The sequence below is a fragment of the Antechinus flavipes genome, chromosome 6, assembly GCF_016432865.1.
Source record: "Antechinus flavipes isolate AdamAnt ecotype Samford, QLD, Australia chromosome 6, AdamAnt_v2, whole genome shotgun sequence".
In the NCBI taxonomy this organism is placed as follows: domain Eukaryota; kingdom Metazoa; phylum Chordata; class Mammalia; order Dasyuromorphia; family Dasyuridae; genus Antechinus; species Antechinus flavipes.
The window spans coordinates 217,204,947-217,231,601 of NC_067403.1; the positions used below are offsets into that span (position 1 = coordinate 217,204,947).

A 26,655-nucleotide genomic window follows, 5' to 3' on the forward strand; every position below is an offset into this window, starting at 1 on the left:
AGAATACCTTCTACTATTGCTCTTTGGGCCACTTTCTTGAAAGACTCTTATGTCTTCTCTATGGTAGTATTGATAGGAAATGGGAGTGATGGACTTTCATATTGCTCTTGAAACTCTACAATTCTGTGCTGGAAGAAGTTACTCATCAGAAGTTTCTCTGCATCATTTTTTTTCCTGCATCATTATTTTTTTATTTTATTTCCAATTTATGGAATAACACAGGCATTTCAACAATAGTAGAATTTTTTAAAAAGAGGATTGCATGTAAAATTGCAAATTTATTATGTATAACTGTATAACTTGATTTTTTTAATACATAATAAAGTTATCAGGTAACTTTCTTTTCCCCTTCTCTTCCCACCATAGAGATGACTATCATTAGACAAAACTCATTCTCTCTCTCTCTCTTTCTCTCCCTCTCTCCATTCATACAGACATATATGTATATGCACATATATATATTAAAATTATTCTATACTTTTATTCATCAATTCTTTTTTATTTAGAAAATATCTTCTTCATAAGTTCTTTGTAGTTACTTTGGATGTCTGCATCATTATTTCGTGATCTTCAAGTTTTTGCTAGAGTAAGTCTGTGGGAGCTAGGTAGTCTGCCTCCCATTCAGAGCACTATCTTGGCTGATATTCTGCACAGTCCTTTCTTAATTTTTTAGAAAATTAATACTCTTCAAACTCTCATTATTATTTTAGAACAGAATAAACTCTAATGCTCATTTTAGAATTAGATAAAATGCTATTCATTATTGATTATATCATAAATAATAGGATAGGAGCCCCAAGATTTTCTATTTTTCTTGAATGAGTTCATAATATATTTTTTTAAGTGAGCTATGTCCTTAGGATAGGTTATGGGTTTTGGTTTTGATTTTGTAAAATAAGCCTAAATTGTTGTTTCCACGCAAATGCCCTAGGAACATGTTACCATTATTTGAAATTTCCTTTTGCCAACCTCCCATTGCTGATTCTGGCTTCCAGAAACACTTTGTGATTCAGTTATTAGGACTATTCTTTAAATATTTATTAAAACTTCACTCACAACTGCTCACTCGGTATCTAAAGAACAATAGTGTGGATCTTACAGAGGCTGAAAAAGAGTCATCCTTATAAATATAGTCTACATTATGACTTTTGTTAGAGTTACTTTTGAAAAACACAGCTGTTGTGGCGAGCTTTTACACAGGTCTATCAGTGTTGAGGCACTCAAAATAGTAAATGAACTTGGAAGTCTAGAACATATATTGTCTTTTGGTTAGATCAAAGGAAGCTTTCCATTAGCTGGGGAAAACGCAAAAAGCTGTTTGATCCAGCAGTACTTTTTGGTGTAGAAACTGGCAATCATGCTTAGGTGAGGCTTTTTTTTTTTTTTAATCTACTGTCTTGTTGCTACTTTCAAAGTCACAGATGTAACCGATCCAGAACAGATCCAGATGTTTTGTCTGGTGCTTGGTGAAAATAAAATACAGGCTTTTGCATGGAGCCATTTGGTGCAGTTGAGAGATCTGCTACATGGTGGGATAAATATGAAGTCATGGGATCTAAGTTCAAATCCAGCTTCTATATTTGCAATCTGTGTGACCAGGAGTAAATCAAGTAACATTCAGTTTCTTTATTTGCAGAATAAGGGGGTCAGACTGGATGATCTCTTAAGATCCCTTCCAGTTCTATAGCTCTGGTTCTATAATTCATTTGGCTATAGTGTAGTTTTCTCAGAAGTCCTGTGTCTTGGTCAGGGCTAGAATGTCCTTAGCCAGCAGAGATAAGACTAAGTCCTGATCTAGCATCTAAGTCTAGTTGACTTATATATGTATTTTAGAAATAATCCTGAATTTTAATCAGAAAAACCTGGTTTCAAAACCCATCTGAGGCATCAGTCCCCTCATATCTCTGTACCTTTGTTTCTTCATCAATATAATGAGAGTTTTGGACTAAATGGTCTTTACTTCTTCATTTTCTAATCTAGGTCCCTTATTGTGTTCTTATATGGTTATCTTTTTTTGCTATCCAAGTTTTGAAAGACTGAACTATCCCAGGCAATAATTATCATAAAAATTCTATATGGACTATTTTTTAAAGGCAAATAAAAATAATGAAAAAATTCTACTGAGCGTAATATAATTCTTTTGGTGATTCACTGAATGAATTCATTGATGATTAAAAGAAAATTTGGTATCTCAAGAGAAGGGTATGGTTGCATAGAATGAACTTAATGAGCTTAGATTCCAAAAGATGATATACAAAAATATATATATTTTTTGAAATAGGTAAATGAAACTAAGGAAGTTAGGATAAGCTCACTCTGGGCTTTAGTCTTCCTGACACTTTGAGGGGTAATTCCATTCTTTTATCTCTCAAAGTGTCAGGAAGACTAATGCCCAAAATGAGCTGGAGCTTAAGGAAATTTTTAAGAACAGCAAAATTGTGTGTGTATGTGTGTGTGTGTGTGTGTGTGTGTGTGTGTGTTTCTGTGTGAGTACACACAAATGCATGTTTCAGAAAAAAACATCTAGGATCTGTCTATTGCTTAACTGGAGTGCCTGAATGAGTGAAAAAACAGTTTCTCAAGGACTTACTATGTCAAACACTGTGCTGGACACTTGGGAAACAAGAACAAAAGGGAACAGGTCCTTTGCCACTCACAGTGGTTGTATTTATTTGGTTATTGTTCTTTTTGGTTCTAATTTGGAAGTCGGGAATAAGGAAATATCCAGTGGCAAGGCATCTGGCTACAAAATAACCAAGCAGTTAAGCTTTGTTTGGGGCCTGCATGGAATAATCATCCCTGGAAGCTACTTACCATTCAAAGCAGCAGGGAATTCCAGACATGTGTTCAGTGATCAGAGCATGTTTGCTGGTCTTGGCAGCTGGGAAATATCATAAAGGATGGCTGAGTTCCTCATCAAAATAGTGGGTCCCTAAAAGTGTTCAACAGTCAGACCAGTTGGGTACCACAGCAAGAGTACTGAAGAAGAAATCATTAAAATGGTAAATAATGATTTTTTAAAATGACAGAGAGAAATCAGAATGAACCTACTCTTTTAACTTTTTTCTTTATCATAACTGTTTTAGACAGAAAAAATATATAAAATAGAAGAACTGAAATTAAAACCCAAGGAAAGCTTTGTTAATTATAATAACCTGCTCTAAACCAATTCATCATTTACTCTCTATGGGATGCTGCCTAGTATGCAGAAATATCATGGGAAAGCAATGGCTAAACTGCTTTTTGTTAATTTTGAGGCCTTTTTGATACCAGGAAAAGTAATGAAAAAAACTAAAGAAAGCCATTTTTTTTCCTGAGTATCAAACTATATGATAACAATTTTGATGTCATATTTCTGGAAATACTAAGTTCATTGTAGACAAGACAGAAGGGCAAGCAGATTTTAGTACAGTTAGATGGACTGATAGTTGCCTGGATGATTACATCCCCAAAATATTAACTAACTGATGAGTGTCAAATTGGATGGATGTGTTTGGTGTGGGGTACCACAGATCTCTGTTTCTTGTCCTACTTGTTTAACAGTGACTTCAATTAAACCATATACACAGTTCTTGCCATATTTTAAAATGACACAAAGTCCAGATCAGAAAGCAAAATTATGATCTTTAAAATTTTCAACAAACTAGAATAATAGGTCAGAAAAAAATAAAATGACAAGAATAGTGAGTAAAGGTCTACATATATGCTAAAAAATATCACCTTGAAAACAAATCATGGGAAAAACATGGCTAGATTGCATATGGCTGCCACCTCTATACTAGTTACCTGTCATATGTGGGAAACATTTCCTGTTCTTTTATGCCTGTTAGCATTCCCCTTTCCCCTTAAAACTCAATCCAAAGACCGAAAACTTTATGAAGTATTGCTTGATTCATTGTGTCTTTTCTCTGTAAAATATCCTGTGTTTATTTGGCATATATTTTGGAATTTTTTCTGCAAATGTACACATTATCTTGCTCTTATAGAATATAAGTTTCTTAAAGACAGAAACTATTTGATATTTGTTTTTGTGTCCCAAGTACTTAGCACATAGTAGTTACTCCATAAAACCTTTAAATTTCTTAATTGATAGAATATTATGTGGGGGGAAAATTGGATGTTTTAGTTGACCATAAGTTGTGACCAGTGTTGTAGAAGTCCAAAAAGCTAATATTATCTTACATTTCTTAAAAGTATAAAGTTTAATATGAATGAAGTGAGAACTTTGTTCTCTGATCAGATCACAATGGGAAAATTTGTTCAATTCTGGGTACCCATTTTATAAAACACATTTGTAGCCTGTTCATATGAAGAAGCAAAGGTAGTAGGGGTATTTAAAATTAATATAAATATCAGAACTTTTTTTTTTTTTTTACCCAGGGGAAAGTACTCTTAAGTAGGGACATAATCTTTGTTCCAAATATTTGAAGTATTAAGACACTGATGGCAAAAGGCTGTCTATATATAGATATTTTTAATTTAATTTGATCTGTCAAACGATGGAATTGATTACTTTGTCCTTGATCCTCCTTCCCTCACATAGGAACTCACATAAAGTGAGTTCTTGTCACAGGAATTGTCAAACAGAATACATATGGTCAACTTGTTAGGAATATCCTTGAGGGTATTCCACACATTCTAGTAAAAGCTGGACAAGATGATCTGTGAATTTCTTTCAACTTCTATGACTTGCTAAAAGCTTTATGTGATTTAGCATGGTCTTAAGAGTCAATGCAAAGAACATCTGGTTTTATAAAATTGCAACCTGCCTGGGAATAAAATAGTCTGGCTAATAATGACATACAACACAGTCAATGATGTATACCATTTTCATATTATTTTATCCACATGTAGATCAATAAAAATTTTCTCAAGGATAAATTGATGTCCATAAATGTGCACACATGTATTTTCTATAATAAAAAAAAATTTAATTGAGAAGAAATCCATAGAAATAAGATAATTTGGTTTTATAATTTAGCCAGTTTCCATATGGACATTCAAATGTATTATCAGAATGATGAACCCTTTTGGAATGTTATTATAGAGTAAGTAATATGTAGTAAAAACTGATTAATAACATTATATTAGGAACTAAACAGTCCAGCTCTTTTCCCCCAGTTAACATCACAAGCCTCCATTTTTATATTTATAAAATTATAATAAGAGTAATATTCCAATTTTGAATATCCAAGGAATTAAAAGGAGATGACGTTTGGTTCATACCCTAGTTAAGCTAGTTATCATATGTATGATTGTAGACTAATCACTTAATGTCCTTGAGCCTCTTTTCCTCATACAGAATCTAAGTTTTGGGTTAAGCAACTTCTAAAACTCCTTCAGAAGCTGTACAATGTGAATAGGTAGTCTTCTAAAAGTCAAAAAGACTTAGATCCAAGTCTTCCATGTGAAATATCCTAGTTATGGGACGCTTGTCAGGTCACTGGCTTGCTGTTCCATACAGTTCTCTAAAACATTAAATTACAGAGCAAAGGCCCATCTTCAATATCCTTTTGGAGAGTTCCTTATACCACAAAATCACAAATCCAGACCAACACCCCCAGAGAGTACAGAAAATAAAGGAAAATTACATTTTTATTTTAAGGGATACCACTCTCTTTATATAAATATTTCTCCTTTGTGTCTCGTAACAACCCTGCGAAGTTTACTGTACATGCTATTCGAATCATTTTACAAATAAGGAAACTCAAGCTCATAAAGGTTATGCTTCTCACCTGTAGTAACAGTTATTTTAAGTCAAGTGTGGACATTAAATCAAGGTCTTTCCTGGGATATGGCCAGGTCCTTTTCCACAATGCAATCTATTTCATTCACTTATTTTCAATTTTTAACTGTAATATATAAAAATACTATAAATATAAAAGCAATTAAAAATGAAATTCAACTAAATGGCTTAATGTTTCAGGATTTCACATAGTATTTTTCAAATAATATTAAGTATGATTTTTTAAAAAACTTATTCATTTGTTTTATTTTAAAGCTTTCTGTGAAGAAGGATGCAGATATGGAGGGACGTGTATGGCCCCTAATAAATGCCTCTGTCCATCTGGATTCACAGGAAGCCACTGCGAAAAAGGTAACAAAACTGTTTTAAAAATGATTCCTATTTATAAGAGACGAAGGTTATAAGAAGTGTAGAATGTGCTGTAAGGTAATAGTGTCAAATACATATAGAAATAGGATACATAAGTTTTCCTGTGGGTCACATATTGACTTAGAAAATAAAATTTTGATTTTATTTATTTTTATTTCATTCCCCAATTACATGTTCATTTGATTCTGGGCCACCATGTTGTGTCTTCAGGTGTTTGACACGTATGTACTATAAGGAACATTTTGGTTCCCTTTGTTGGGATGTAGAATGTTCTCATCAGGTGAGTAATATGGGATGACTAGGTCACAGATGGGCTTTCTCGCCTTGAAAACATTGTTCTTTTTGCCCTCTATCAAATGTGGTTAATTTAACAAGGTCAAGGCTTCTTCCCACCACTGTTTTCAGTGTACATTTTCATCACTAATTAGAGATAAAGCTAGATGAACTGACCTGCCCCTCTTATTGTCTATTGGGTAACAACACAAGTGACTGTTTGGTATTATAACAATCTGCTGTGTCAACTGAATCTCAATGAGCTGCCCTTGCTCCTTGCTAAAAATGCACATTAAATAACACCACTGACACTTTTATTGGCCTTCTTGTGACTTTATTCCAATATTAGTTTGTTAGGAACATTATCATTCATGGGACTGATAATGTCAGCCAATTAGTATTGGTTTGAGTTCATTCTGTGCCACGCCAAGCACCTTTCCACTTGCAGCAAATGAAGGGTTTACATTTTGTAATATCTGGTGCAATTCAGCCCCATCATTTTCTGAAAAATCAGCCAGCTTCTGTGCAAGTGTTCATTTGTTTCTGATGCCAGTAAATGCATGGATGCAAACAGAGTTCTTAGAGCAAAGGGGAAAATAATCAGATCACTTCATTCCTCTGTGCTAATGCCTCTAGCCTACCATGGGAAATTGCTGCTTGACTTGCAGAGCTAACATATAATTGCAAAAATAATGTGCTCTAAGATGTTGGGCCCCAATATTGATGAGGGGGGGGTACATTTGTCCTATGCTGAATTGCCATAAACAACACGTTCAGCCTCTTTATCGTTAATGGCTTCTTATTCACTGTGATGGTTACATCACGGATTTTTGACATAAGGGAATTTTTATGGAGTAGGACTTTGCCTTCCATAGTTATATTAGCTCAGAGGATAATTATAATGGCTGTTACCATCTAAATCTTTTGTTCATCCACTCACTTTTTGTTTAAAAATTTGGTTTTAAGTGACTCCTTGGAATTCTAAGGTTTAACTCCTATGGCCCACACAGGACTATTGTTATTAACATAGAAAGATTTATTAATTGCTTTCCTCAAAACAAACCTTTGGAGAAGATACTAAGTGAGGAAAGGAACTAGAATTAATGATTTTACTCAGCATTTCGTGGAAGTCTCTAAATATTCCTAGAGTCTCTTGGTCAATCTTTTCAAAGAAAAACAAATATAAAGCAGCATGTAAAACAGAAGGAAATATGATGCTGTTATATAATCAAAAAAATTCCTTAAAGATGGAAGGAGTGACAAAGAAATAAGCAGCTTGAGCATTGCCCACCTGTTTGGGAAAAGAAATAGTAGCTAGGAAGGAGGGCTATAAGGATCTTTAGGAGAGTCAGGCAGAAGTGACACATCACCCTTATAAGTACAGAAAAGTAGTTACAAAGCAACCATCCTCACCCCGAGAATATTTATTGTAAAAGCAATACTCATAGCAGTCTCAGAATTACTGCTGCCTGCCATATGGTAGAAATGACTACTAAACTCAGTGGAGGGAAGTAGTAGAAGTTTGCAGCCAGGATTTAATGAAGTAATAACTGATAAAGATTGGCCAATAGGAACCAGTCTGAGCTTCCACGTAGTATTTATTTTCATTTTGTATCAACCGGTATTTTCTTTTAATGGCAAAATAATCATGTCATTTAAATTCGATCAATATTTACACTGTTAATTTTATAGAGTTATAATTGTATAGATAAACAGCAGAATATTTTCAAGTGCCACTCTTGCCTCCCTTAGATTGTATAGTTCTTTAACATTTACTTTAAATAAAATTCCTGAACCCTTTTATCACTTGAGACTTAGCATGTCATTATAGCATAGAGCTCTGTGGGCTCATCAGTCTCTCCCCTAACATCTCTTTCACTATATATCCAACCCACCTTTTTGTCTATATTTCTTGAATGCCTCCAGTTCCAAAATTCTGTGTTCATATCATTTTTTTCCTGTATCCCCTCTCATATAAAATGAAGATAATACTGCTTTTCTCTATCTAAATCACAAGGTTGTTGAGAGGAATGAACTTTATAAATCTTCAACTTTTCTAGAAATTTGAGCTATTATTAAAGAATATTGTGGAGAAGAGAGTAGATTGCTGGACTTGGGTCAAGAGACATGAGCTATATTCTGATTCTGTCACTTATAAACTGTCAGAGAGCAAATCATTTAATTTCTCTTCTCCACATAGAATCCTAGGATTTAGAACTTGAAAAAACTTCAGTCCAAACTAATCTCATTTAACTTGATGAACATCTATTATGCTCCTACTCCTGAGACTATCGGGTTATAAGCATAAAGCAAATAAAGCTTTATTGTTAAATGGATCACCAGAACACATAGGGTGGCAATGTCATACAATGGAAAGATCAGTGACTGAAGTGCACATACCTCTGCCATCTATGTGACCTTGGACAAATTACTTTAGTAATTTGTCTCAGTTTCCATATCTGAAAAAATCAGGATTTATAATGAACAGTCCTTCCAACTCTGGCTCAATGAGGCTATAATCCTAATAGAAAAATATATAGATATTAAATTTGAAGAATCATGAAAGGCTTCCTACAAGAGGTGACACATGAGCTAAGTTTTGAAATATATTAGTGATTCCAAGAAGTAGAAGTGAAGTGAGTGGGAATGTCTTCCATGGAGCAGAGATTCAGTTCCTCCAGGGAAACAACTTTTATATGTGTGTATCTGTATATGTATGTGTGTACATATATGTATATGTGAATATTAGACACAAATACATATATATATAGACTATATGTATACTATATACATTTATATTATATATAAGCATATGAATATATACTATATAAGTAAATATAATTTATAACGTTTATATATTTATAGTATAATATGATACAATATATTGTCATTACATTATATTATATATTAAATATATATATTATATACATTATTTATATTATAAACATAATAGGTATATGTTTATACTTTTTATTTGCATTCCATCACTGTTTAGCTAACTAGTAATTATTTTGTACTTTAAAAAGATTCATATTTGATCTTCAGAACAATTATCCCCATTTTACTCATTTTGTAATCCTGGCCTGAGGCTGTTATTGTGTGTATTTTATGGCACAGGGAGCTTAAGTGACTTCCCTAGGGTCACACAACCAAGGAGCCTCTGTACCAATATTCAAACTTGGGTCTTCATGCTTCCAGCTGCTAAGCTTTAATCATTTGGTCACCTCTTTGATTTAACAGTCCTTGGCACATAGTGGGTGTTTAATTAAAAGAAGATTGATCAAAATCATATCTAAAAGACAGAAATTTTGAAGAGAAGTAATACATAATTATCCTGGGACCCTTTCATTTTACACATAAGGGAAATTAAACCCATGAGGTGAAATTAATTGCTCAAAATCAATTTAGGGTGTGCCAACATCACGTTAGTCATTGAGCTAGAATTTGCCCAGAATCTTGGGCTCCCGATTGATAAATCTTTGTACCATTCTGGTCATTAATCGTATTCTTAAACGAGAAACACAACTCTAAGTCTTTCTGGGGCAGCCAAATGGCACAAGTGATAGAGCACTTGGTCTAGAGTCAGGAAGATCGGAATTCAAATCCAGCCTCAGACACTTACTAGCTGTGTGACCCTGGGCAAGTTATTTAATCCTGTTTGCCTCAGTTTCCTCATCTGTAAAATGAGCTGGAGAAGGAAATGGCAAACTACTCCAGGATCTTTGATAGGAAAACCCTAAACAGGGTTTATAAAGAGTTAGACATGACTAAAATGACAAAACAGCAACAAAAAATTCTATCTACCTTATAGTTTTGTTGTAAGAAAAACATTTTATGAATCTTGCAATGTTATAGAAATATCAGTGTTTTTATCAAAGAATTATAAATTTAGAACTAAAAGAAATGTTTTATACATTGACTGGTTTATCTCATCTTATTGTGGAGGAAATTGAAGGCTAGGGACATTAAATGACTGGCAGGTGGTGCGGATAATAATTAGAGAAGACAAGATGCAAAATCAAGTTTGTTGATTCCAAATAGAAGGTTATTTCCACTAAATCATAAGACGTTACCTTCTTAATATGATCCTACTTGGAAGCCCTCCTACCTTCTTGGTTTTGTGAATTGGGAAGTCAACTAAACATTTAATTTTTTAATTTGAATTTACTATTGAATGAAGTGACATTTTATTTCAGAAAGATCAAATTCTCCTTTGATTTGTGAGGATCCCAAATTTAAATTATATATTGTATTTTTTGAGTGGGGAAAAAGTGGTAAATCTGATATAAATTGAAGCATTAGGTAAATATATCTATGCCTTCACCAGCTTTGTAACCGTGTTCTCATACACTGATAAAATGATATCCATTTCATTGTGGGGGAGAATAAATCTTCTAAAGAATATGGCACCATGCATTAAACTAATGAGGCATTAGGAGATACCTGCTATAACTAGTCATATGGAAATGTATTCTTTAATGTTTTATGTCTTAGTGACAAATAGCTCTTTCTATCAACTAGTAAAGTCCATATCATGGCACTATACAAAGTTGGTCAATTCTCCTGGAAAAGATTAGTGAAAAAAGAGTTTTGAGGAGCTGGTTTTGAATCCTCGTTCTTTAATGTACTACTTTTAGGACTGGGGGGCAGACTGAATGTTTCTGAAAGGCTTCTCTTTCCATAAATGAGGAGTTTGGACCTAATGCTCTTTAATTCTCCTCTAGTTCCAAAACTGTGATCCTGTCATACCAGGATGCTTCTGATTTTTTTAATAACAGCTTTTTACTTTCAAAATATATGCAAAGATAGTTTTCAACATTCACCTTTGCAAAACCTTATGTCCCAAATTTTTTCCCCTCTTTTCCCCCTCTTTTCCCCCCCACTCCCTTTTTCTAGACAACAAGTAATCCTATATGATAAACATGCAATTCTTCCACACATTTCCACATTTATCATGCTGCACACACACACACACACAACACACACACACACACACACAAAATCAATCTAAAAGGGGGGGAAATGAGGGGGAAAAAAACAAGCAAACAACAACAAAAAAAGGTGAAAATCTACGTTGTGATCCACATTTAGTCCCCACAATCCCCTTTCTGGGTGCAGATGGCTCTCTCTATTACAAATCCATTGGAATTGAACTGAATCATCTTATTGAAAAGAGCCACCTCCATTACAGTTGTTAATCACACTATCTTGTTGCTAGATACAACGATCTCCTGGTTCTGCTCACTTCACTTAGCATCAGTTCATGTAAGTTCTCTGAAAACAGAACATTGCCTAAAGAAAAATAATATTCCATAACATTCATATACTATAACTTACTCAGCCATTCTTCAATTGATAAGTATCCACTCCTTGTTGAAGGAATATCCAGCCCTACAAAAAGGGCTGCTACAAACATTTTTGCACATGTGGGTTCTTTCCCCCTTTTTATGATCTTTGTGGGATACAGGCCCAGTAAAGACAATGCTGAATAAAAGTATATGCAGAATTTGAATGTTCTTTGAACATAGTTCCAAATTGCTCTCCCGAATGGTTGGATCAGTTCACAACTCCACCTGTCCCAATCATGCTTTTGCTTTTTGATAAGCTGTAATAAAGTTCATAGCTTCTAAAATGTTCATATTTATAGAATAATAGATTCCAACATCTACAATGTCCCTTAAAAATAACTTAGCTATACCCCATCTGATTCAAGAATTCAGTCTACAAAACTCTAACCAGGTGGTCACTAAAGAAAATTCGTAGAAAACATGGTAGAATTGGTCTAGTCCTGGATTCAGCATGTACTATAAAACAAAAAGTTAAAATTGATTCTTGATTTCTACTGCAAAACGGAGATAATATGTATTCTCTACACATCACAGGGCCAATATGCAAGAAATGTTCTGTAATCTTTAACAGATTAGGTTAGCGAGTTGTTATTTAGCTTCTAGATGAAGGCCTTAGAGCACTTCTCAAAAATGTCTTCTCATAGCAGCATGAAGCCCACACCATTCCCTCTTAAACATGACTTAAACTAAATTGAGATAAAATTGGGATATCTTTAACAAAATAAATAAAATACAATGAAACATATTAACATTACAATATGTAGCCTACAGATATCTTTATAGTTTAGTTCTTTTTTTTTTCCTTTTGGAAAATTTTTATTATTTTTTCTTCTGAATAGTAGTTTATTTTTCCAGTGACATGTAAAGATACTTTTCAACATTCTTGTAAGATTTTAAGTTTCAATTTTTTCACCCTTGTTTCCTTACTTCCTCCCTCCCCCAGACAGAAAACAATCTGATATAGATTATACATGTACAATCATTTTAAATATATTTCCATATTAATTATGTTGTGAAAGAAAAATCAAAGCAAAAAAGGGAAAAGTATGAGAAAAAAACAATGTTGAAAATACTGTGCTTCAATCCACAATCAGTCTCCAATTCTTTGTCTGGATGCAAATGGCTCTTTCTACTCAAAGTCTATTGGCATTATCTTGGATCTTTATGTATAGTTTAGTGACTACACATCTTCCTGCTTGAGTTTGAATCACTCTGGTCAGGACACTCATTGTCTGTTAAGGCAGCCTGGTTCATTTTCAGACAGCTTGAATATTAGGCCACAATTTATTTTATCAGCTCAAACTCTACCTTCTCCCAAACTGCATCTATTCCTAATTTTGCTCTTCAGGGACAAGCAGAATAAACCTAATCTCTATTTCATATGACAGTCTTCAAATACTAAATGATAGCTATCCTTTCCTACCTATGTGTTTCTTTTCCATTTCCAGGTTAATCAACCTTGGTTCTTTCAACCATTCCTAACATGGCCAAATCTCTAGTTCTTCCACTCCCAGAGTTACCATTTTTGAGACTTTTTCAGCTTGTCAATCCTTCCTTAAGGGAAAGCCAAGTCCTTCAACACCTGCATTAGTAATTTTATTTTAATCTCTTATAAAATCTTCTCAGAAAGCAATATCCATTGCATCTCTCCATGTCTTTCATTGGAACCCCTGCTATTTGATTGATATACAACTAGATCACAACAGAATAAATAATGAATCCTGTGTAGTGGTTTATGTATTTCAATGTTCATTATTTGAAGTTATAGTTTCATAAAATACAGTTATGAGTTCTACCTCAAAGGAAATATGTAATCAGAACTCAAAAAATTCAACAACTTAATGGAATTCATTATTTGAATTAATCAAGACCAAAATGTACATAGTACATTTCACTGAAGATGGAGTCAAGTATCCCTCCTTGGGACTTGCAAGTGCTATTGCTTTGAGATTTTTCCTTAGTGAAGAGATTCTATCAGGCAGAGATCTGCAGAAAGTGACAATTAATCAAAGATAAATACTACTGGAATATTTAAACGTGGGTGTTTTTAATACATAGAAGCAGACTTTTGAGTTTTCCCTGGAATTGAGATCACAGTGAATTGGTAATAAAAGTGTGCATATTTTGATATCCATGTTCTCTCTGCTGTTGTTCAGATAGTTCACTCCTGTCTGACTCTTCATGATTCCATTTGGGGTTTTCTTGGCAAAGAGGATGAAGTGCTTGCCATGTCCTTTTCCAGCTCATTTCACAGATGATAAAAAAAAAAAAAAACTGAAGCAAATAGGATTAAGTGACTTGCCCAGGGTCACATCAGAGGCTAGATTTGAATTCAAGGCTTCCTCACCCTAGAATTGGCATTCTATTCACTATGCCACCTTGATCCCATCTGAGAAAACTGCAGAACTTGTGACACCTCTTAGAGTTCTTTAGAAAATAATAATTTAAAATATCATTAGGGAAAAAATGAAAAGCAATGAGGCAGTGTGGCTACAAATACCTTCATTCAATAATAATTAGGACAACAATAAAAAAATTTACAAAGTATAGTAAGGTCTACAAAGTACTTAACACATTATTTTATGATACAACTATTTTGTGATTTAGTTAGCACTCATATCCATTTTACAGATGATAAAACTGAAAATGGCAGAGTTTCAATGCCTTGCCAAGGATCACAAAACTAGTAGTGTCTTAGGAAGAATCCAAACTCACATTTTTCTGTTTCCAAGACCAGTGATCTCTATACTGCATCCCTTAGCTATCTATTCGTGAAGTGGTTATTTTCACCAACACAGATCCCAACCTTCCATGCTTTGACAAATAGTCTTATCAGAGGGTGTGTGTGAGTTCAAACTCAAGGGAAGTTATTAGCAGATGGTCAGTATTCTGGCTCTGAGTCTCTGAACTTAACTGGACTGGTTCTGAGATGAAAGTGGTAAAATGGTCCATCCATCCTTCAAAGCCTGCTTTTGATCACAGAGTTATACATGTAGAGCTGAAAAAGCACCTGGAGATCAAATCTAACCCCTTCATTTTACAGATGAGAAAATTGAAGCCCAGATAATCTATGACTTGTCCAGGGTCATGTAGCTCATAAGTGTCCAAGGCAGGCTTTGAATCTCAGTTTAATATTTTATCCATCGTAGTACTTTATAAGAGCTGAAGCTTGGCTAGTATAATCTAAAGCATGGTCACTACAGTAAGGCATGAATTCGAATAATGTTGTAAAATGGCTAAATATAAATAGAAATCAGTTTTCTCTAAAAGTATGGACAATATGAAAGAATTAGAATCCTTATTTAGAAGCCAGTCATAAAGCTATATTTTTTGCCCAGGAATATATACTACAATTTTACTGCACCGAAAGGTGCTAATTTAAGCAAATAACCTTATCTGTAGGGAATAGCTCTCACTATTTGCAGCACTCTCCTCTCAATGAACACATTGATTAGGAAAGATGGTAGGTTGAAACTGCTTGCTAAGGACTAAAATGTGATGAATTTAATAGTAAAGTCTATATTTTCATTTTTGTTTTGACCCAAAAACAAAACCTCTTTTTTATCCCTTCCATTAATGGATATTTTTAACAATATAGTTTAATATGATTTTTAGAGAATCAATTATAAGGCAATCTAAAACAAGCAACAAATTAATCCTAGTGTATTTAGTAACCAATGAGAAGACAAACTCTTCCAAAAGGAAAAAAAAAAGTTGTTACTAGAGAATTCAATTATACCTTTAAAAAAACAGCTGTTTAATAGTGCCCATTAAGGTTCTTTATGAATGTACTCTTTTAATCAGTGAACCATTGAAGATGAAATAACTAAGTGTGGAAATGTAGCTAACTGGAGCTAACAAATGAAAAATTTTGTAAATAGGTTTTATGTAATCTAAAGTTTATGATTTTAAAATTAGAATTTATCACTCCATACAGGCATTCCCCAGCATTCACGAGTTGTTTTATCTGGATAATTTTTTAGTACAAAAATTTTATCTGAGGTAAAAACAGATAGAATCGACTTCTTGCCAACAATGGACGGTTCCTATGCCTGAATGATATAAGTAAGGCATGTGGTGTGTGGAAAGAATACCAAATTGGACTGTTCAGAGTAGAATAACTAAATAGACAGATGGGTAAAAGGATGATAAAAAATTAGGTAGATAGATGTGTGTGTGTGTGTGTGTGTATGTATGTATGTGTGTGTGTGTATGTGTGTGTGTGTGTGTGTGTGTGTGTGAGAGAGAGAGAGAGAGAGAGAGAGAGAGAGAGAGAGAGAGAATGTATGAGAGTGAGTGAGAGATGGTGGGTAAGGAGATACATGATTGACAGAGGTGAGATTAGATAGACATATAGATAAGATAGAAGAAAAGATAAAACTTATGGAATGTATTACACACAAGAAGCAGTAAGTATTAATGGATTTCAAAAGGATTTTGGCAGATTTTTGGATGACAAAGATATAAATGTCTCCTGATAAGTCAGGAAGTACAAGAGGCAAAGGACCTTATTTCAAGCCAGAGAACTATAAGAATCAATATATATCCCAGAATAATAGATCTAAAAAAGAAAAACCTTCAGAGATTATCTATATACTCTTATTTCTTTCAACTGATAGATGAGGAAAGCAAACCCTAGAAATGAGAGGAGACTATTTAGACCTGGAAAGGAATTTAGAGATTATCTAAGTCAGCCCCCCATTTTATATATTTTTTATTTTTTAAAATCATTTAAACCATATTTTCATATTCATCATATTGTGAAACAAAAATCAAAACTAAAAGGAAAAACCACAATAAAGAAAATAACAATAACAATAAAAACAATCACAACAAAGGCGAAAACAGAGTCCATAGTTTCTTTTTCTGGGTATGGATGGCATTTCCCATCACAACTCTATTGGAATTGTATTGGATTACTGTATTGCTGAAAAGAGCAGTCTATCATAGTTGATCATCACATAATCTTGCTATCATTGTGGACAATATTCTAGTTCTGCTCACTTCATTTAGCTTCAGTTCATATAAGTCTTTCTAGTTAAAATGAAATCCGCCTATCATCATTTCTTATAGAAAAATAGTATTCCCTTATATTCATATGTAATTTCATTCAAATGTAAATTCATGTGTAATCCACAACTTATTCAGCCATTCCCCAATTGATGAGCATTCCCTCACTTTTCCAGTTCTTTGCCATCATAAAAAGAGCTAAAACATTTTTTTTTTTTTTGCACATGTGGGTCCTTTTCCCTTTGTTATGATCTCTTTGGGATACAGAACTAGTAAAGGTACTTCTGGCTCAAAAGGTACATACAGTTTTATGCCTTTTGGGCAAAGTTCCATATATTTGGATCAGTTTACAAGTCCACTAACAATTCCAACCAAATTTCTTTTTTTTCCAACTCCTAATTAATCAGTAGTCATTTATTAATGATCTGTTATATGCCTGACAAGGTACTTGATCCTGAGAGTTTCTGGCTACCTGATTATCCTATTTTTTAAATTAAAACTTTTTATTTTCAAAATGTATGTATAAATAATTTTCAACATTCACCCTTGCAAAACATTGTGTTCCAAATTTTTTCTCTTTTCTCCTCATCCTCTCCCCTAGATGGCAAGTATTTGAGTATATATTAAACATGTGAAATTCTTCTATACATATTTCCATATCATACTGTACAAGAAAAATCAGATCAACAAAATAGAAAATTTTGATTACATCAAATTAAAAAGCCTTTGTACAAACAAAACCAATGCAAACAAGATTATAAGGGAAGCAACAAACTGGGAAAAACATCTTCACAGTTAAAGATTCTGATAAAGGCCTCATTTCCAAAATATATAGAGAATTGACTCTAATTTATAAGAAATCAAGCCATTCTCCAGTTGATAAATGGTCAAAGGATATGAACAGACAATTTTCAGATGATGAAATTGAAACTATTACCACTCATATGAAAGAGTGTTCCAAATCATTATTGATCAGAGAAATGCAAATTAAGACAAACTTGTGATACTACTACACATCTGTCAGATTGGCTAAAATGACAGGAAAAAAATAATGATGAATGTTGGAGGGGATGCGGGAAAACTGGGACACTGATGCATTGTTGGTGGAGTTGTGAATGAATCCAACCATTCTGGAGAGCAATCTGGAACTATACCCAAAAAGTTATCAAACTGTGCATACCCTTTGATCCAGCAGTGTTTCTACTGGGCTTATACCCCAAAGAAATACTAAAGAAGGGAAAGGGACCTGTATGTGCCAAAATGTTTGTGGCAGCCCTGTTTGTAGTGGCTAGAAACTGGAAAATGAGTGGATGCCCATCAATTGGAGAATGGCTGGGTAAATTGTGGTATATGAACGTTATGGAATATTATTGCTCTGTAAGGAATGACCAGCAGGATGAATACAGAGAGGCTTGGAGAGACTTACATGAACTGATGCTGAGTGAAATGAGCAGAATCAGGAGATTATTATACACTTCAACAACGATATTATTGTATGAGGATGTATTCTGATGGAAGTGGATTTCTGTGACAAAGAGAAGATCTAACTCAGTTTCAATTAATCAATGATGGAGAAAAGCAGCTACACCCAGAGAAAGAACATTGGGAAATGAATGTAAACTGCTTGCATTTTTGTTTTTCTACCAGGGTTATTTCTACCTTCTGAATCCAATTCTTCCTGTGCAACAAGAGAACTGTTCGGTTCTGCCCACATATAATGTATCTAAGATATACTATGACATATTCAACCTGTATAGGACTGCTTGCCATCTGGGATAGGGGGTGGAGGGAGGGAGGGGAAAAATTGGAACAGAAGTGAGTGCAAAGGATAATGTTAAAAAAAAATTAACCTGGCATGGGTTCTGTCGTCAATAAAAAATTATTTTAAAAAAATGAGAAAGAAAACAACACGTAAGCAAACAACAACAAAAAGAGTGAAAATGCTATGATGTGATCCATACAGTTCTCACAGTCCTCTCTCTGGGTGCAGATGGCTCTCTCCATCACAAGATCACTGAAACTGGCCTGAATCATCTCCTTGTTAAAGAGAGCCATGTCTATCAGAATTGATTGTCGTATAGTCTTGTTGTTGTTGTGTACAATAATCTCCTGGTTCTGCTCACTTCATTCAGCATCAGTTCATGTAGGTCTCTCCAGGTCTTTTTGTATTCATCCTGCTGGTCATTTCTTACAGAACAATAATATTCTATAACAGTCATATACCACAATTTATTCAGCCATTCTCCAATTGATGGGCATCCATTCAATTTCCATCTTCTAGCCACTACAAACAGGGCTGCCACAAACATTTTTGCACATGTGGGTCCCTTTTCCTCCTTTAGGATCTCTTTGGGAGACAGGCCCAGTAGAAACCTGCTGGATCAAAGAGTATGAACAGTTTTATAGCCCTTTCGGCATAGTTCCAAATTGCTCTCCAGAATGGTTGGATCCATTCACAGTTCCATCAACAATGTATTAGTGTCCAAGTTTTCCCATATCCCCTCCAACATTCCTCATTATCTTTTTCTGTCATCTTAGCCAGTCTGAGAGGTGTATAATGGTACCTTTCCATTTCTCTGATCAATAGTGATTTAGAGCACCTTTTCATATGACTAGAAATGGTTTTAATTTCATCTGAAAATTGTTCATATCCTTTGGCCATTTATTAATTGGAGAATGGCTTTAATTCTTATAAATTTGAGTCAATTCTCTATATATTTTAGAAATGAGGCCTTTATTAGAACCCTTAAATGTAAATTTTTTCCCAGCTTATTGTTTCCCTTGTAATCTTGTCTGCATTTTTTGTTTGTACAAAACCTTTTTAACTTAATATAATCAAAATTATCCATTTTGTATTCAATAATGTACTCCAGTTCTTTTTTGGCTACAAATTCCTTCCTTATCCATAGATCTGAGAGGTAAACTCTCCTTTGTTCTTCTAATTATTGTAATATCACTCTTTATATCTACATCATGAACTCATTTCGACCTTATCTTGGCATAGGGTGTTAGGTATAGGTCAATACTTAATTTCTGACATACTAATTTCTAATTGTCCCAGCAGTTTTTGTCAATAGTACTTATCCCAAAAGCTGGGGTCTTTGGGTTTGTCAAACACAAGATTACTATGGTCATTGATTATTTTGTTCTGTGAACCTAACCTATGCCATTGATTAACTATTCTATTTCTTAGCTAGTACGAGATGATTTTGATGACCATTGCTTTATAATAACTCCCACATTTTATAAAAAAAAAAAACTGAGACTCAAAGAAGTTACATGATTACTCATGTTAGAGAAGGTATTTGAACCCAGATCTCTTGACATGAGAGCAAGATCTCTTTCCATTGGATGATTCTGGCTCTTCTGCTTACTACATTTATAATCCTGGGCAAGTCACGTAATTTTCCTGGGCTGAGGTTTCTGCATTTCTATAATGAGGCAGTTGAAAATATGGAGAGTACTTAAATTATACGAGAAACATGTAGTTATTTTCTTATATTCTATTTGTAACAAAACATTTATTATGTATTTTACTTCAACAAAACAAACGTTTATTAAATACCTTTATTAAATATGTCACTGTTAGGACATGGAGAATACTTTCTGCTTGGGGATGAGGTATAAAGTAAAGATAAAACATAGATGCATAAAAACAAATATAACTATTTGATAATTTCAAGAGTAATGACAATAGAAAGAATATGAGCTGAGCCACAAGATAAGATGAGGATTCAAACTCTATCTATGCAAACATCAATCAATTTTCAAGTCAAATACATATATACATATGTATACATATACATATACAAATACACACATACATATATATATACACATTCACATGTTTATACACATATATAGATATATTATGCATGTCCATCTCATATATAAACTTTGTCCTAATTTACCTGTTACCCAGTTGTCAACCTTTGCTTTTCTACTTTGAATAGTCTCAAATCTGGGACTCATTCCATATACTATATTCCTCTTTTCATTTAGGCACAAATACTGTGTATTCTTCCTAGATCACTGTCTTGTTGTGACGGAGGGGCTTGGATAGCTCAGTGAAAATATGAGCTATGTCATGTGGGATTACCTAAGACAGACAGATCTTAACGGAGAGTTATGACAAAGAGTATTCCACTGGAAAAGAAAATGCTAAATCATTCCGACATCTTTACCCCAAAAAACTCCACAGATGATTGGTCCACAGAATCACACAGAGCTGGACACAACTAAATGGCTGACCAATATCAAATTCTTCTTCCCAGGGATGTGGGATTGGAAATGTTTGCTGAGGATAAGAAAGACACAGTAGTCCAATGTAGAATATGAAGTATGTGAAGGAAAGTGATATAAAATTAGTCTAGAAAAAGAAGTTCAGGCCAGAATGTAGATAAAATGCAAAGCTCAGGAATTTATATTTTAACGTTAAGGCAACAAGAACTTCTAAGCTACTGTATAATGGAGTGATATAGTCAGTCATATGCCTACTTTTTGTATGCTATGAAAAGGGAAAACATTCTCTCCTTAATCCTCAGGCAAGTTCTGAACCTGCGTGTCTAGAATATTTGATAGAAATGGAATTAAGGATAATTTATCAGTAAGAAAATGTTTTCAAAGATCTCACTCATATCATCTGATTCTTACAGATGGGCTTACACTCCCATAGATCATCCTTGCTATACAATCTACTATATAATTTGGAATTTGACTATGTTCAAGGAGACTTATCTCTGGAAGCCTCAGGCTGTAATCATTGTTTGGCTTTACAAAGTGGACTTGTGTTATGGTTCTAGAGCAAAGCCTTCTGTCCCAGCTTGACTGTAACAAAATTGGAAAATGAATTTCTCTATAGTTATATTGCTTCCGTGGAGATTAATGATTACATGTTGCCTTAAGGGGAAAACAAATGTAAGGGTAGGTAGCATATCCCCAGAGAAATTAGATTTGAAATGTCAAGATGAAATAATACCTAAGAACAGGTATTTCCAGATAAAGATTGTGTCAATAAATTGGAAATGTTTTGGAGGCAAGTCTGTGGTCAAATTTGGGCTTTTATTTTTCATATCCTAACAGTTCCCTATATAATTTTTAATCCTTTTTTAATATCTCAAGAAAAGTTTACAACATGTTTTGGTAGAGAGGAACTTCTTGTTAGATAACAATAGCTAACTTATCTCCCATATATTAGACAGCCAAGCTGAAAATACTTTCTTGTACTTCTTAGTGCTCCATTAGTTTAAATAGCTAGTGGGAGATGGAAAGGGGGCTGTTGAAGATGTTTCTGAAAGAAGATAATTCATTTTAATCAGTATTTTCAAACTCTCCACAACTATAGCCTTTGGCAGAACTATTCACTAGTAGCAGAACTGACTCCTGGGAGGATGGGAGTTTCAGTTTCTCTCCCTTTCATCTCAGAGATGTTAATGAGCAATAAATTGGCTCAGAAATAGCAGACAGAGGGAGCAGGTAAAGGCCTAGATAATTTTATTCCATAAAACAATTATTTATTAAGAACTTTGTATCAGGCTAGGCGCAGAAGAGTGAGAAGATCTCTGGGTCAAATCAAAGCAGGAAATAATTGTTAAGCACCTACTATGCTCTAGGTATTATACTAAATGATGGAGAGAAAATGCATGTGTATATATGTGCATATATGCACATACATAAATACACATACATGCACATACATGTACATATACAAATACACAGTGAGAGCAAGGGAGCAAAATCAAGCACTGCTTACAAGAGAGACAACATGCAAACAACTGTGAGCAAATGAATTATTGCAGGATGAATTGGAGGTAATCTCATTAATATTATAGAAGTCTGGGATATGACTCTTACAGAAAGTAGGATTTTAGTCAAGACTTTAAGGGCTCTCAGGAAGCCAGAAGTAGATGAAGAGGAAGAAGTAGGAGATGTCAGTGAAAATGACACTGGGCAGGTTGACTGCCATTTGGGAGAGAGAATGGGGGAAAAGAGGGGAAAAAATTGGAACAAAAGGTTTGGCAATTGTCAATGCTGTAAAATTACCCATGCATATATCTTGTAAATAAAAAGGTATATAAAAAATGACACTGGGAGATGGAGTGGTTTGGGTGAGGAACAATAAAGTCAAAATTATTAAAATATATAATTTGATATAATATGTATAAGAATATAAGGTGTAAGACCACTGGAAACTTGAAAAGGGACCAGATAATGAAATGTTTTAATACAATATATACGTGTGTGTGTGTGTGTGTGTGTGTGTGTAAAGATATACACATATATAATTATGTCAGGTATATAGATGTGTGTATACACACATCTGACATAATTGTGGACCACTGTCCTTTGTTGAAAAGTAGGAAAGATAACATCCCATTTGCAGTTTAGGAAAATCATTTTGATAGCTAAGGGGAGAAGTGCCTTGAATAGAAAGGGATTTTAGGTAGTAAGGCTGAGCAGAAAGCTATAAAAGTAGTCCAGATGTGAGGTGATTAAGATTGGCGCCATGGTCCTGGCAGAATCATGGGAGAGAATGAGGGGATGACATATGAGAGATGCTATAAAGGTTGAAACAACAGGACCAATTAACAAGTTGGATATAAAAGGGATGAGAGAAAATGACGAGTCAGGGATGACACCTCCGCAGAAAGTCTGGGTGACTGGAAGTGTTGGGAGGTACCTTCAGGGAAGTTAGTAGGAGGGAAGAGCTTTGGGGAAAACACACTGTATTGAGATTCCAAGTAATTGTAACTGTAGGTGCTAATTGTAACATCTAAGGCAGAATTGGAAACAATTTTATGGATGTGAAAAACATTGTGGAGATAAAATGGCACGATTCAGCATCTTTTTGGTTGTGGCCAGATGGCAAAGCAAAGGGAGACCAAGATGATGCTAGATTTTGAACCTCAGTGACTGGAAAAATGCTAATGTCATTAACACATATGGGAGAGCCATGTGGTGGAAGTGGGTTTGAGGGGAGAAGAAGAAGAGTATGGTTTTTGATATGTTGAGTTTGAGTGAGTGATGGAGTTTTCAGGTGGAGCTAGACAGCAGTTGAACATGCTGGAATTAGACTAACTCAGTAAAGACCATCACAGCTAGAGATAAAGATTTTAGAGATAGATGACTCTCAGCTCAATTTTTTTCAATTGATGAACTATTCCAAAGAAGGAAAACAAGAGGGTAAAATTCTTACAAATGTCTGTTATGAAAGGAGTCTAAAAAATTGCTGGGAAAATTGGAAATCAGTATGGCAGAAGCTAGGCATTGACCCACACTTAACACCGTACACCAAGATAAGGTCAAAATGGGTTCATGATCTAGGCATAAAGAATGAGATGATAAATAAATTGGAAGAGCATAGGATAGTTTACCTGTCAGACCTGTGGAAGAGGGAGGAATTTATGACCAAAGAAGAACTAGAGATCACTATTGACCACAACATAGAAAATTTTGATTATATCAAATTGAAAAGTTTTTGTACAAACAAAACAAATGCAAACAAGATTAGAAGGGAAACAATAAACTGGGAAAACATTTTTACAATCAAAGGTTCTGATAAAGGCCTCATTTCCAAAATATATAGAGAACTGACCCTAATCTATAAGAAATCAAACCATTCTCCAATTGATAAATGGTCAAAGGATATGAACAGACAATTCTCAGATGAAGAAATTGAAACTATTTATAGACATATGAAAATATGCTCCAAATCATTATTAATCAGAGAAATGCAAATTAAGACAACTCTGAGATACCACTACACACCTGTCAGATTGGCTAGAGTGACAGGGAAAGATAATGCGGAATGTTGGAGGGGATGTGGGAAAACAGGGACACTAATACATTGTTGGTGGAATTGTGAACACATCCAGCCTTTCTGGAGAGCAATTTGGAATTATGCTCAAAAAGTTATCAAGCTGTGCATACCCTTTGATCCTGCAGTGTTTCTACTGGGCTTATACCCCAAAGAGATACTAAAGAAAGGAAAGGGACCTGTATGTGCCAAAATGTTTGTGGCAGCCCTGTTTGTAGTGGCCAGAAACTGGAAAATGAATGGATGCCCATCAATTGGAGAATGGCTGGGTAAATTATGGTATATGAATGTTATGGAATATTATTGTTCTGTAAGGAATGACCAGCAGGATGAATACAGAGAGGACTGGCGAGACTTACATGAACTGATGCTGAGTGAAATGAGCAGAACCAGGAGATCATTATATACCTCAACAACGATACTGTTTGAGGCTGTATTCTGATGGAAGTGGACCTCTTTGATAAAGAGAGCCTTAATTGATCAAAGATGGACAGAAGCAGCTACACCCAGAGAAAGAACACTGGAAATGAATATAAACTGCTTGCATTTATGTTTTTCTTCCCGGGTTATTTATACCATCTGAATTCAATTCTCCCTGTGCAACAAGAAAACAGTTCGGTTCTGCACACATGTATTGTATCTAGGATATACTGCAACCCATTCAACATGTAAAGGACTCTTGCCATCTGGGGGAAGGGGTGGAGGGAGGGAGGGGAAAAATCGGAACAGAAGTGAATGCAAGGGATAATGCTGTAAAAAATTACCCTGGCATGGGTTCTATCAATAAAAAATTATTAAAAAATTTAAAAAAAAATGAAAGGAGTCTATGAAGGATGATCTTCAGAAAAGGGGTGGTTGGAGTAGTCAAATTGGAAGATAAAAAGAAGTAAAGAATATCAAGATGAACACTGAAAAACACTACAGGAAATTTGAAGAATTACAGAATTTTATACAGTATTTGGAAGAGATCATACAGTCCTACTTCTTATTTTTTCAGAAGAGGAAACTGAGATGTAAAAAGCCATGTAATTTGGCCAAGATCACATACACAATAAATTTGTGTATTTTGAGGATTACTTTGGAGCCATTAAAAGCACTGAAAGTTCTTCAAATCTGAGGCTGACTTACTTTCTTCAGAAATCTACCATATTTAATTTTTCTAAAAATCTGCTTGCCTCCTTAACTTCATTCTTAATTATTTTGTGGTTAGATTTATTTGGTTCTGAAAGAGGGGGTGTGATCCTCCACTATTCTAGTTCTGTTGACCAAGTTACTTTCCATTCACAGTGTCTACCCTGGTTTTTTGCACTGATGTTCAAGTTCTATAGGCTTATATTTAACTGTCTATCAGAGTATGAACCATAGTGTATTTCATATATTTCCTGTGTGGATGTTTGGGTTGTGCTATCTGATAGGGTGTAGAAACTCTATTTTAGATTTTTTCTGGTAATGGACAGAAAGATATAGGATTTGAGGTTGAAGGCAGAAATAATTTTTAAAGACTTTTGTGTGGGGAAAAAAAACCTGAAGGAATGAGTAGAACCATATCAAAGGTTCACAGTATTAGGTATCTTAGATAACTCTAACCAAGTATTCTGATTTTTCAGAGGGGTAAACTAAGATCCAGAGTCAGATGTGACTTGGAACCAGGTGTTGTTGACCATAGTTACACAACTAGTAAATGTTAAAGACAAGATTTGAATTCAGTTCTCTCTGTTTTCCAAATTTAACATTCTTTGTACAAAAACTGGAAGTTAAATAGGGTGAATTTTTCATTCACCAAAGCAAAAAAGAATTTGTTCCTTTATTCATTTAAATATTTGGGGTCTTGACTGTATGTGAAGCAAGATATTAGGAGCTATACCACAGTCAAGGCTAGGAAAAAGGAGAAGAGGACAGAGTAACTAGAATCATTATAAAGAAAATGAGAAAGCTAATGGGAGAGAGAGAGAATATATAGGTAAAAGTATAGAAGACTGTTGTCAAAATCTGCAAGTTTATGGAAGTGGGACAATTCTGGTTGGTGATAGAACTTATTAAGTGTCCAGACGGTGGATGACTGAAGGGATTTACAAATGGAACTCATTAGAGTT

At 34.4% G+C, this 26,655-nt stretch overlaps 1 protein-coding gene across 1 annotated transcript in view; it reads left to right on the forward strand.

Moving 5' to 3' along the window:
* NELL1 (neural EGFL like 1) overlaps window positions 1-26,655 on the forward strand; it is an 870,390-nt gene that overhangs the window by 684,561 nt on the left and 159,174 nt on the right. The window contains exon 15 of the mRNA XM_051966758.1: window positions 6,002-6,097. Within this exon, the coding sequence (XP_051822718.1) occupies window positions 6,002-6,097 (96 nt within the window). The remainder of the gene's footprint in view (window positions 1-6,001; window positions 6,098-26,655) is intronic.